Source organism: Myotis davidii, unplaced genomic scaffold, assembly GCF_000327345.1.
Source record: "Myotis davidii unplaced genomic scaffold, ASM32734v1 scaffold175, whole genome shotgun sequence".
NCBI lineage: Eukaryota > Metazoa > Chordata > Mammalia > Chiroptera > Vespertilionidae > Myotis > Myotis davidii.
This window is the reverse complement of record NW_006286972.1, coordinates 3,212,237-3,225,834: the sequence shown is the minus strand read 5'-3', so window position 1 is coordinate 3,225,834 and position 13,598 is coordinate 3,212,237. Positions and strand designations below refer to the sequence as shown.

Genomic DNA, 13,598 nt, shown 5'->3' with positions numbered 1-13,598 from the left:
CTGCGGACTGAAGGGTCCCGGGTTCGATTCCGGTCAAGGGCATGTACTTGGTTGTGGGCACATCCCTAGTGGGAGGGGTGCAGGAGGCAGCTGTTTCTCTCTCATCGATGTTTCTAACTCTCTATCCCTCTCCCTTCCTCTCTGTAAAAATTCAATAAAATATGTATTAAAAAATAATTTTGATCTTTTGCCATATTAAGTGGGATGATGAAAGTTTTGGTAAAAGTACCTTACAGAAGTTTATTTGTTTTTTAAATAGGTTTTTATTAATTTCAGAGAGAGGAAGGGAGAGGGAGAAAGGGATAGAAATATCAGTGATAAGAGAGAATAATCGGCTGCCTTCTGCACACCCCTCACTGGGGATTGAGCCCACAACACAGGGATTGCCCTGACTGGGAATCGAACCGTGACCTCCTGGTTCATAGGTCGATGCTCAACCACTGAGCCACTCCATCCAGGCTAGAAGTTTATTTTTAACCAAATTGTTTTAACTAAAGCTTTAACAATTTTTTCTCAACAGCTAAAAGACCAAATTTTATCCTTAAGTCATGAGATAGAAGAGCACCGTTCAGAACTGGAGACACTACAGCGAAGGCGGGACAGGGAGAACCAGGAAGGCACGAACCTCATCTCGATGCTCAAGTCTGACGTGGACCTTTCTCACAGTGAAAGGTCAGCTCCCTCCTCTGTCGCTGCTGCCTGAGCACGATGATGGGGAAAAGGGGCCCTTGTGCTGCCTGATTCTTATCATTTAAAACTATTTTAAACATTGAGAAAAGTACTGAGTAATGTCCAGACACCTGCATATCCACCATTTCGCTTTGCCAAAAGCCTCACATTTGCCAAATTACGGAATTTGATGTTGTAACGCAGGCACCATTAATAATCTGTCCCTTTGTCCTATTTGTTTGGGGATTTCATTTGAGAAACAGGCTTTCACTCTGACGCCACACAGATTTTTCCCCCCCATATTCTCGGTTTTAGTTTTCCTTTTCCTGTATATAGGTCTGGAGCGCGTCTTGAACTGTTCAATTCTTTATTTGCATCTGATGTCAGGAAATTCCTTTTTGTCTGTCTGATTAGTTCCTCAGCATCCCTGTGAGCAGGCCTTTCTCTGGGCCCCTCCATTTGTGCTGTGCCCACCAGCTTGTCTCTGCCCAGGGTCTGTGCTGACCTCAACGGTCAAGAGAGAGCAGCGGGGGTGGGTGGTTGGGGAGGGAGCGGGGAGCAGGCTGATGATTTACAAATAATGAACTCTGATTGGGCAACAACTTGTTTTGAGTTCCTTCTGTTCGACCTAACTTACCTGGTGAAATCTGTGTTCGTGAGCTCATCTGCAAAACTTTTAAAAAGATTCTCAGCTGTTTCAAAATGGGACTTAGGAGTATGTGTATAAAAAGATCACATCAGGTCCTAGCCGGCTTGGCTCAGTGGATAGAGTGTCAGCCTGTGGACTGAAGGGTCCCAGGTTCGATTCTGGCCAAGGGCACATGCCTGGGTTGCGGGCTCAATCCCCAGTAGGGGGCGTGCAGGAGGCAGCCAATCAATGATTCTCTCTCATCATTGATGTTTCTATCTCTCCTTCTCCCTTCCTCTCAGAAATCAATAAAGAAATATATAATAATAAAAAAAAGGATCACATCAGGTGGATGAGAGACGCTTGATCCCTTGTTTGCTTAATAAGTTGTAAAATGAAGGCTTTGAAAAGCAGGCTATAGTCTAACCATGGTGCTATTTTAGGCTGGCTTATTAAATACAGGTCTAAGCCTGGTATATCAATAAAGCAAATACTTAATTGTTTCATTTCTTTAAAAAAAAATTATAACACTGTGATAAGCTTGCACCTTTATCAGAGCATTTTAAGCTATGTAAATGTGGAATCCTGATAATAAAATACAATTGTATGTGGCCTGTACATTGAATGAATGAATATAAATGAATGAATGAATGAATGAATGTATGAGAGACCAGGTCGGGTAGGCAGGCCTGGCTTATTCCTGAGCTCTATGTGGGGGATCCATGACTTCCTTACTGCACAGGGTCCTGAGCCAGGTCTCCTTTCATTCTTTTGAAAACTTTGTAATTCTCTGTGAAGACGTGCATGCTTTTCTGGCACTTGTTTGTAGCTGCAGTTGTGGTTTGATTCGGACTCCTCAGTTGCCCTCCCTGACCTACCATCTCTGTGATTATCCTCTCTCCTCCTGTACACTAAACCCAAGGCTTTTGCATATGTTGTGCTCATCCTCCCTGTGTCCTTGGTAGCCACCTGCAGGGGCCTGGGCAGCAGCCAGGGAGCTGTCAGGCCCCCCCTCCTCTCCAGGTTTTTGTGCTTCATGCAGTCTGCCTACTGTCTCCCCTTCTCTCCTTGCACTTCCTGCTTGTGTCCCTCATTGGGAATGTTAGCTCTGCAAGGTGTGGCTGTTTGTCTGTTTTGCTCAGTGGTGTCTCTCTCCCTGTGCTGGAAGCAGCGCCTGTGTGGGCCCATTGGTAGGGAGTGCGTGCGTGAACAGGTTGGGGTGGGCAAGCCCGTGTCCTGCCCACTTTGGCTCCATGTGGCTTGTCTGGCTTGCATACAAACTGTATCAGTTTGCCCATAGCTACGTCCTAGGCAGGGTCATGTGATAGAGGAGCTCTGCTGGAAGGGTATAGCTTGGAGACAAGGCAGCTGAGTCCTGGTCCTATGAAGAACAAACCACACTAACCTGTGTAGTCTGTGCAGCCCTAGGGAGAGGCACAGGAGAACCTCCGTGCCCTTGGCCTGTGGGTCAGGTGTGATCACCTGTCTCAATAAGGGCAGGGCCCTGAGGGTCAGAGAGGCTGTGCCATGGGGATGGGTGAGGCTTGTGCATTCTATCTGAGGGGAGAGCAGCTGCGGGGATGGTTCTACGTGAAGCCCTTGCCCTTTGCTGGTTGGCTGGAGGCTGATTCCAGAGAAACATGCTTGAATAAACAATAATGGCATCTTTTAAAAATGAAGAGCAACAGCGACAAGGTCTGCTCTACTCCTGTCGCAGAGCCACCCTGCTGGGGTCCAGGCTGAAGGCCGTGCCCGCTGTGCTTCCCTTCCAGGATCGCTCTCCAGGATGCCCTTCGGAGGCTGCTGGGCCTATTTGGAGAGACAGTGAAGGCTGCCATCTCCCTGAAGAGCCGGATCAGTGAGCGCGTGGGGCTCTGCCTGGAGGACGAGAGTCCACCCGACGCGAGGCTGGAGGGCCAGGTCCCGCCTGTAGGTGAGCACTGGACGGGCCATGTACAGCCCTCAGGCCCAGGGTGCCAAGTGCCCCCTGGGCTGCATTCCTTCTCCTGCTAGCGCTGGCGAGCCCACTCCTTATTGAGATGGGGTGCTGTGGGCATGCTTGTCCCTGATGCCTAGGTCAGGGTCAGTGTGTGTGTGTCTCCGTGGTGCAGGCTTTTGTGTTTTCTCACTTTGTAGCGCCAGCACTGGATGAGACGTGGCCCGAGCTTGATGTGGCCCCGCCGGAGCTGGATAGAACTTTGACTGAATGCACTGAGGTGTCTTCCATGGCTGAGATCAGCAGCCACATCTGTGAAAGCTTTTTCATGAGCCCGGAAAGTACATTGGAGTGTGAGCAGCCCGTCAGGAGCATCTACCGGAGCCTTGGCCTGGCAGTGGATGGCCTCCTGGAGATGGTTCTGGACTCCTCTAGGCAGGTGAGCCGTGGCCCACTCAGCACCAGACTCGCCACCCATTCTTTGCTCTGTGGCTCCATTCTGGCCTATGTGCTGATTCTCTGCCTCAGAGAAGGGCTGTGGGTGGATGAGTAAGTAGGTTAGGTAGATTGGCAGACCTTCACCGGGCATTTCTGATTCTCACCAGCCCTGCAGGGTGGGGATGGACGCTTTGATTCTCCAGGTGAACCCGGTCTCTGTCTTTTCCAGCACCTGACGTTTGGGGACTGAACTGTTGATTCTGGTGCTCACACCCCCTGCCTCCTCCCAGGTCACTACCAGCGATGTCTTCCTCCCAGGGTCTGCTTGGGGAGTCTTTTCTGAACCAAAATTCTTGCGATAGTGGACTTGCTGTGAAAGAAAAATAAAACCTCAGCATCCTTAGATGACGTGTAATTTAGCCCATTTCTACTTTTCTTTATGTACTCCCCTTCAGCCGCTGTCTTCCCACCTCCCACAGGAACTTTAATTTCACATTCATTATTTATATTCAGAGATTATCACTGAAAAAGGGAATTATTTTTATTAACCTTTTAGAACGTTTTAGACAATTAGGAAAGACATTACATAGGAATAATTGAAAGTAGTAAAGAGATTCTTTTTTCCAAAGTTTACCCAGTTAAAAAATAAGTGCTCTAGCCCTGGTCGGAATGGCTCGGTTGGGCGACATTCCATGCACCAAAAAAGTTGCCAGTTTGATTCTTGGTGAGGGCACATGCCCAGGTTGTGGTCTTGATCCCCAGTAGGTGGGTATGCAGGAGGCATTCGGTAGATATCTTGCTCTCACATTAATGTTTCTCTCTCCCTCTCCCTTCCCTCTCTAAAAAATAAGCACTCTTTTTTTCCTGTCACGTGTCCTTAATGTATTTTTACTGATTTCAGATTAATTTCGGATTAATTTCTTTATTGTTTAAAGTATTACATATGTCTCCTTTTCCCCCCATCGACCTCTCCCCGGCCACTCCCAAACCCCAGGACAAGCCCCTACCGCCCCAGTGTCTGTGTCTATTGGTTATGCTAATATGCATGCATACAAGTCCTTTGGTTGATCTTTTACATTCCTCTCACCCCCCCATAAGCACTCTTATGTGGAACTCTACTGTTCACATTGCAGAAATATCTGAGTAATTTTCCCTCCTCAGGGCAGGTGGGCAGAGCAACATTGTTGAGACCTTGCGGTGTCTCTTTCTCATCCTCCTTCCCTCCCCCCCTCACCTCTAGTCTTCTCTTAAAACCTGGATAGGTTTGGACAGCAGCAAACAAGTCATCAGGTGCTTTTGATTGTGCCCCCGCCCTCCCCAATGTCATTCCACAGAAACAGATGCCATCTTGTGAGCATCTGGCATCTGCAGGTATCACCCAGCTGTGGCCCCAGCCTGGTGTCCAACTAGGTGCCCTTGTCTGATGTGGACCCACACTTGCTTTTCCTGTGTTCTGCTCCCTAGAAATTTACCCCATTGAGTGTGTTCCACAGGGAGTTCGGCCATCCCCACAGCAGGGAGAAAGCAGGGCAGGGTTTGGGGGAAGGGGTTAGTGGAGTAGAGCCTTGTGGGAGGTGGGAAGGGCAGTGGCTGAAGGGGAGTGAGGGCCCCCTGTTTGGGCCAGGGTCAGTGGTGGGGCTGCCCAAGGACTGATTGGCTTGGGCAAGTGTTTTGAGAGGACAGAAGCTGTGGGAGGTGGCCCATGGCAGAGCATGAAAAGAGGTGGCCTTGGGGGCTGTTTTCAAGATAAAACCAGTAGATTTACTTAGCAGCTGAGTTGCATCAAGTACATGGGCGGCCCAGGCTAGGTGCTGAGGAATCAATCGGGACAGCTGGGAGTAGTTGTTCTGAATTCAGAAATTAATCAGGGCCACTCAGCCTGTAGATGGCCTGGGAGCCTCAGAATGGACATGCTGCCAGGGAAGCAGGGGAGGCAAGGAAGATTGGGGTCCAGGGCTGAGCCAGGAAGTGGGGTCATCCAAGGAAGCCAGGGAGGGGCCTTGTGACTAGTCAGGGAGGTAGAGACTATCAGGCTTCCTGCCCAGTGTGGTGACTGGTCCCATAAGCCTGCTTTTCCCACACCTGTGACCTTTCCCATCTTCTTTTCCAACTATGGAGCTGGTGGCTCATTCCTTCCCAGGTGCCAGGTTCTTGGTAGTCACCTTCCTGTCACGTGTCCTTAACAATGTTGCCTTGCATGTATCCATGGTTCTTTTTTTTTTTTTTTAATGTATTTTTACTGATTTCAGAGAGGAAGGGAGAGGGAATGAGAGATTGAAACATCAGTGATGAGAGAGAATCATTGATCGGCTGCCTCCTGCACACCCCCTACTGGGGATTGAGCCCGCAAGCTGGGCATATGTGCCTTTGACTGGAATTGAACCTTGGGACCCTTTGGTCCGCAGGTGGATGCTCTATCCACTGAGCCAAACTGGCTAGGACTCCATGGTTCTTAAGTGCATGTTTGTGTGGTGCTGTGTGTGCAGAACTGTTCATTGTTGAAAATTGTTTAATGAGCAACTTTATTTAGTAATTAATCATAACAGCAAGCATGGAAACTTGTTTCTTTCTTTTTTTTTTTTTTAATATATTTTTTATTGATTAAGATATTACATGTGTGTCCCTGTCCCCGCATCACCCTCCACCCCCCTCCCCCCCGTTGTCCGTGTCCATTGGTCAGGCCTCTATGCCTGCATGTAAGTCCTTTGGTTGCTCTTTCCCCCTTACCCCCCCCTCCCCTTCCCTCCCTCCCAAGCCCGACAGTCCAATCAATGCCTCTCCGGCTCTGGATCAGTCCTTGTTCATCAGATTATGGTGTTCCTTATATTCCACAAATGAGTGGGATCATGTGGTATTTATCTGCTCTCCAGTTCCATCCATGTTGTGGCAAATGGCAAGAGTTCCTTTTTCTTCTTCCTCTTCTTAAAGGATTCCTTTCAGCATTTCATATAATGCTGGTTTGGTGGTGATGAACTCCTTTAGCTTTTTCTTATCTGTGAAGCTCTTTATCTGACCTTCTATTCTGAATGATAGCTTTGCTGGATAAAGTAATCTTGGTTGCAGGTTCTTGCTATTCATCACTTTGAATATTTCTTGCCACTCTCTTCTGGCCTGCATGGTTTCTGTTGAGAAATCAGCTGACAGTCGTATGGGTATTCCCTTGTATGTAACTGACTGTCTTTCTCTTGCTGCTTTTAAGATTCTCTCTTTGTCCTTTGCTCTTGGCATTTTAATTATGATGTGTCTTGGTGTGGTCCTCTTTGGATTCTTTTTGGTTGGGGTTCTCTGTGCTTTCTGGACTTGCAAGTCAATTTCTTTCACCAGGTGGGGGAAGTTTTCTGTCATTATTTCTTCAAATAGGTTTTCAATATCTTGCCCTCTCTCTTCTCCTGGTACCCCTATAATTCTGATGTTGGTACGCTTGAAGTTGTCCCAGAGGCTCCTTACACTATCTTCATACTTTTGGAATTTCTTTTGTTTTTTTTTCTTTTTCGGTTGGGTATGTTTTGTTTCTTTGTATTTATCTTGTTTCTTGGGATCCTCTTGTCTTCTGTTGGATCTCTATAAATTATTCTTTATTTCAGTCAGTGTATGTTTAATTTCTAGTTGGTCCTCTTTCATGACCTTCATGGTCTCATTATACTTAATGAGAGACTCATTAAATTTATCGGCGGTTTCCACAAAATTCTTGAAAAACCTTATAAACGTCGCCTTGAATTCTATATCCAATCGTTTGGTTTCCTCTATTTCTGCCAATCGTGACCTGTTTCTCTGTCTCCGCATTTTGGCTGCTTCCCTGTGTTGACAGAGAGGCCCTGTGGGCTAGGTGTCCTGTAGGGCCCAGTGGCTCAGCCTCCCCAGCCGCCCGAGGTGGACACTCCTGGTGCACCCCCCTGCGGGCCCTGTGCACCGTCTTGCTGTAGCTATGGCTTGTTTGCTGTAGAATCACTGGGAGGAATTGCCCTCCCAGCCAATTGTCAGGGAGAATCAGCTGTGTCTGCAGTGGGGTAGCTTCTGGGCTGGATCCCTAGGGCGGTGCTAGTCTCGCAATTGCCTGCGCTATGCAGCAGATGGCGCTGCCGCGCAGGATTTGGGTGGAGCGGGTCCCTGGGGAGCTGCAGGGAGGGAGCAGTTATGCTGCGACTCCCTCCCGATTGTTTGCGCCGCTCCCTCCGAGCCGCCGGTCGCGCCGCCTCCAGCCCCGCTCCGCGCGCCCTCGTTACCTCAGAATTTCACCTCAGCACTGCGCCGCCTCTGAGTCTGGATATAATATTCTCTTTACTCCTAGTTGTAGAATTTCCACTCAGCCAGCCCTCCCGTGGCTCTGGACGTTGTCCTTTCCCTGGATCAAGCTTAATTTGACTTGGTTGTTCCAGGCGGCAATCTCTGGTGTTAACCTATGCCGCCATCTTCGGTTCTCTTCTCGGAAACTTGTTTCTTATGGAATATTGATGATTTCACCAGAATTCTAAGCAAGTAGAATTGTAATTGGGATTAATGTAAGCTTCTATTGTTTTTGATATGTAGTTCCAATTTTTCAAATTTTCAGCTGGAGGAAGCACGTCAAATTCATGCTCGTTTTGAAAAAGAATTTAGCAGTAAAAATGAGGAGACAGCCCAGGTTGTTAGAAAACACCAAGAGTTACTGGAACGCCTGGAGGAGGAGAACTCGGCCAAGGCTCGGCTGACACTGGAGCTGCACAAGGCAGAAGGTGAGAAGCCAGTGGGCTGGCAAGGATGGGCTGGAACCTAGGCATCGAGTTGCTAAGGGCAAGTATTAGCACAGAATATTTTAAAGCAAATGTAAAAGTAAAATAAAGCAGTCAGTTTTGAGATATTACTGACTTTTCTCAGTGGAATGAATCGTCTTTGAAGAACTACATGCAGTAGCTTTGGGGATCACGATTGCAACAGACAGGCAGGGGGTGATCCTGTCCCTTGGCACTTACCTCCTATTGATCTTTAGGGTGACACCGTCAGAGTGTGTGGTGAGATGGGAACTTTCGTCTTCCCATCACAGGCTGTGGGCAGTGAGTGCCCCAAGAAGTCACCCCCCTGACTGCTTCCAACCCCTGAGACCCTGGTGTCTGATGCTCACAGTGGCCATGTGTTCTGGGTACTTGGCACCAGGGTGTGCATGTGTGTAGGTGGGTGCTCACAGGTGTGTTGCCTTGTCTGGAAGTTCCTACCCTGCCTGGGGCTGGGGTCAGCCCTGTGCCATCCATCTAAGACCTGGACCCAGGTGTGACCACATAGCTCATGCTGGTGTGTGGCAGCCCTTATCTTCGTGGCTGCTCTATTTGCTGCTCCAGGGGCCTCAGCAGCCCTGTCTCTCCTGTCTCTCCAGGCATCATTGAGGGATTCAAAGTGGAGAAGGCCAGCTTGCAGGAGGCACTAGTCCAGAAGGAGACGTCTGAGCAGGGCCTCGTGGCCGAGCTGGAGAGCCTGAATCAGCAGCTTCAGCGGGTGACTCGGCAGCAGGCAGAGCTGAAGGAGGAGAATGCTGTCCTGTGTCACCAGAAGGAGGTGGCGGCCACAGAAGCAGAAGAGAGAGAGGCTGGTAAGGAAGGCTGTCTCCAGGGCTGGCGGGCAGAGCACGGGCAGCAGCATAGCTGGCTTTTCTGGAAGTGAAATTTGCCATTTCTAGAGGGTGGAGAGGAAAGACGGCAGCACCTTTCAGAGGGAACCTTGGAGTGTGTGGCTTTGAGAGGGGTGTGAGGGTTGATTAGCGCCCACCTACCATCCTGGTTCTCACGTCTCCTTGAGGCCAGAGTAACCTCTGGCAGTTAGGTCACGGAAAATGTTGCCAACTTGTTTAAGATAAAAAGCCAAGACCATGAAAAAGTGAAGGTGATGTAAAAATTGTATTTAAAATAAAAAAGTTCCTAATGTTAACCTTAACTACGAAAACAACTTTAATGAAGGGTATTTCAGACTTTAATATATTTAAAAACAGTCAAAACGTAAAAAAGCGTAAACTGTGGAGTTTGCAGGTATCCATGTCCTCAGTAGCAGATTTTAACAATCCTGTGTGAGTTCAGCTTTCCCAGAGCTGTTCCCCGTGCTGACTTCAGGACCTGTCTGTCCCTGTGTCTGCTGCTCCCCAATGAGGTTGTGTGGCTGCTGGCCTAGTCAGGGTGGGCGGGGCTTCCTGCCTCCCGTGTCCACAAGGTCTCTACCTTCACCTGGTTGCAGCTCCATGCCTGTGCTCTGAGCCTCCGTCATGCGTAGGCCACTGTCACCTGTACAGAAACTTTTCTTCCCCCCAATTTTTTTTTTTTAAACTTTTCTCAATAAATAACCAGCTTTTGGTTTTGCTCACCATTTCCATTTTCCTTGTCTTCTCTGTAACTGACCGCGCCCTCATCTCTGCTGTTTGTTGCCTTCTTAGTTCTGGGAGCCCTGTGGATGGGTCCTCAGTTCAGGCTGACCTGTGGCTCTGGGGCAGGGGTGTGGAACGTCCCACCTGCGGGCCATATAAGACCCAAGAATTCATTTGGTCTAGCCCTGCCAAGGCATTAGGGGTGAGTTAATTAAGTCTTTGACCAAATATAGCAGGCTGATTTTTAAGTTAATTTTGTATGGCCCTTGAGTGATGTTATAAATATCCAAATGATCTTCAGCAGAAAAAAAGTTTCCCTCCCCTGCTCTAGGAAGGCATTCAGGTCCCACGGACCTGCCATTTCTTTAAGCAAATAGTGATTTTTAGGCTGTTCTTGGTTTCCATTCGTGAGTAAAACTTTAAACTGTATTTGTAATCATTTCCAGACCTCATCTTCTTGCTCAGCTTCTTTTGTGTGTGCGTGAGTGCTTTTTGTCCCTTTTTCATTTTTAGATGAAAGTTTTGGTATTAAATAATTAGTCTAGCTTTCTCTTTTTCCCCCTTGTATGTCAGTTTTTACTCCTTTATATTCACTTTTTTCTTATACTTGTCTCATATTAATGACTTTTTAAAAAGTTCAGCTGTGGGCATCTCTTTTACTCTGTTTAGCCAGGTTTTATTCCTGTGCCCATGCTGTTTGGGTCTGTTGCCTTCTTTTCTGTTTTCCACACTTCCTTTGGGTGCTGTCACCGCCCTCACTCCCTCCTACCTCCCACCCCACCCCATACACACACAGACCTTCCTTCTACTGACGAATGCTACGTGTCCAGGGTTCCTTCTGTCTCAGATTCCCTCGTTCCCCAACATTGAAACCTGTCTTGTCTCAACTGTTTCTGCTCCGGCCCCAGCCATGCCGCGCCACTGTCAGGCAAGGCTTTTGCCCACATTTGTGTGTATGTTTGTGCACACGTGTGCACACGAGAGCACATGAGCTCTCTGTATTCTGTGTCTTGTGCAAATTGCCATCTAACAGCAGTAAGTTGTGGGTTATTTTCTCCTCAACTCAGTGGTTTCAAAGAAGGAAAACTCTAAGACTTTGAGTACCTGAGTTTTACCTTATTTTAGCGTCATCCTTAAATGAAGTTGTAGCTGGAAATATATAATTCTAGATTTGATTTATTTTCATTTAAAATGTGAGGCTGTCACCCAACCTTTCTTTACATCTAGTGTTTTTGCTGAGATGTTTTTATCTTGTTTATTTGCAGGTGGTTTGTAGAAATACCTCTTTGCTTTGATGTTCTTACATGTCACTAGGACGGGTTTTCACATCTTTCCTGTTCTGTCTCTCATTTTTTCTTAAATCTGGGGATTTGTCACTCATTGTTTCTTCAGACTTTTTTTTCTTCTGTTCTCATTCTTTTTGGTCCCTCTGGAGCTCCTCATAGGCCATACTTTACAGTGGGACAGATCTTCCTTGTGCAGGGACCCATTATGTCTCAGCCTACAAGTCCGGGTGATGGCCCATCCTCCTCCCAGGGGTGACTGGCCCCACACCCTGTCCATCCAGACTCATGGTTACCCCGTGAGCACTGGTACTTCCAGCCCGTTCTCCTCCTCCTGCAGGTTCAGACCTAAGAGTTAGGGCCTTGTGGGATACACAGATGAGGGACCATCTGAGGGGCACACAGCCCTAAGCCATGGGACAGCCTCGTCTTGGCTGGCCAAACCCAAGTGGCTCTGGCTCAGCTGGGCCTGGACCCGGCTGCCCCTGGTTTAGCCCTTCTGTGGCATCATCTCTGCCCACACCTGGCTTGGCTCCTCCCTGGCTCTTCCCAAGGCTGTGCCCCATCTTGCAGAGAGGCCTGTTCCACCTGTGTGCCCTCAGTGCCTTCACAGAAGAGGGAGCTGGGCCAGGGAGGGAAAGATCATGGAACTCTCTCCTGGGCCCAGACCAGTCTCTCTTTTGCTTTGTTTTGTTACCAGGAAATTCTTATACTTTATTTGGGATCGTCTGGGTTTGCTTTCATTTTCACATTGTTAATCCTGCCTTAATCTCTGTCCCTTCCCCTCACCCTGCCACACAGTTGTGCGATCCCAGCTAGGGACTTGGCATGCCAGACCGAAAGTGCTGGCCATGCTGTGTGAGCTGTTCGACGTGCTTGTCAGCTGTTCAAGAGTTTTGGGAGGTCCCGGCATCTCATGGGGAAATTCAGCTCTATCTTTTCTGTTTGTCTCCTTTAAAAGCCTTTGGAAGCCAGAACCTGCTCTGACACCTGGGCAAACAGTCCTGTTTCAGTCCATTCAGCTGCTGTGACAAAACAGGGACGAGTTGCTCATAAACAACAGATATTTATTGTCATGGTCCTGGAGGCTAGAATTCCAAGGTCAGGGTATTGACACGATTGCCTTCTGGTAAGGGGCCTTCTGGTCACAGGCAGTGTCTTCCCACTGTGTCCTCACATGCCGAAGGCCAGGGCGCTTTCGGGGTCTCGTTTAGAAAGACTCTACCTCCCAAGGGCCCTGCCTCCTGATGCCGTCACATTGGGGGTCAGTGTTCAACATACGGTTTTTGGAGACAGACATTTAGGCCCCTAAGCAGTGGTGGTTTGGAAGTGCACGAGGTTTAGAGGTTGTCCAGGGCCGAAGACATTTCTCGCTGTTGTCACTGTCCTCTTTCTTGTTTCTAATGGTCACATTCTAGGTCGCTCGTTCTCCTGTTTCATCTCTGAAAGTGCTATGTGTTCATTTGTAGGCGTTCCTGTTACTATAGCGCACAAGGATTCAGGTTTGTGAAAACAAACAAGTGATTTATGTGCCATATGCCGTGTTTGCACCAGACTTTGCAAATATTTTACTGAAGAGCAAAAGATATTCCAGAGCTTTTGTGGCAAACTATTAAATAAAATAACTTTCACCTTCAATATCATATGTATAAATGGGCATGCCTTCACCCGGTGATGCCTATAGCAGTAACTGAGCTACAGTGTGTGCTGTTGTGCAGGGCTAGGGGCCATGGGGTCCTAGGTTGGGGGAGGGGTGGGCCTGGTGGAGCTCCTTTGCTCTCTGCCTTGGAAGCTACGCAGATGCCTTCCCCTCGGTCCCGCTTGCATGTAGGCCGTGTGTGCTGGCAGCCAGTGTCTCTTCTGCAGCACAGAGCCCTGGAGGTAGTGGTGTCTGGGTGGATGGTCAGGCACCACTGACTGTCACAGCAGTGACATGTGAGCTTCATTTTGTGTCTCTAAGGGCTGTGAATGACATTGACCTAACTGCATGTTTAAGGCTAATTCACTGTAATTGCAAACTTACTAGCATGAAAATTTACTTAAGAATGTTAGTGGTGATGGTAGTTTGTCATTAATAATCGACAGATTTTTATAAACCAGAATAATTAGACTTTGAAAGCTGGTGAACTGTAAATACTTAATATTTCAGTTTTGGGGTAGTCTAAACACTCAGGATTTCCCAGAAGCAAGCCTCCTTTTAGATGCTGCTTGATGTATAGCTTCCACTTGAATTGCAGCCTTAGCCATCGCACCCAGAATTTATTTATTTTATTTTTATTCTTTTTTAATCCTCACCTGAGGATATTTTTTCCATTATTTGTT

At 48.0% G+C, this 13,598-nt stretch overlaps 1 protein-coding gene across 7 annotated transcripts in view; it reads left to right on the top strand.

The window, feature by feature from the left end:
- Nucleotides 1-13,598, top strand: part of PCNT (pericentrin) — a 90,905-nt gene that overhangs the window by 37,080 nt on the left and 40,227 nt on the right. For 5 of the 7 annotated variants that reach the window (XM_015560688.1, XM_015560691.1, XM_015560690.1 and 2 more), the window contains 6 exons: nucleotides 521-672; nucleotides 3,070-3,230; nucleotides 3,434-3,672; nucleotides 8,221-8,383; nucleotides 9,019-9,231; nucleotides 12,746-12,778. In XM_015560688.1, coding sequence (XP_015416174.1) covers nucleotides 521-672; nucleotides 3,070-3,230; nucleotides 3,434-3,672; nucleotides 8,221-8,383; nucleotides 9,019-9,231; nucleotides 12,746-12,778 — 961 coding nt within the window. The remainder of the gene's footprint in view (nucleotides 1-520; nucleotides 673-3,069; nucleotides 3,231-3,433; nucleotides 3,673-8,220; nucleotides 8,384-9,018; nucleotides 9,232-12,745; nucleotides 12,779-13,598) is intronic. The other 2 variants (XM_015560693.1, XM_015560689.1) reach the window with 1 other exon arrangement.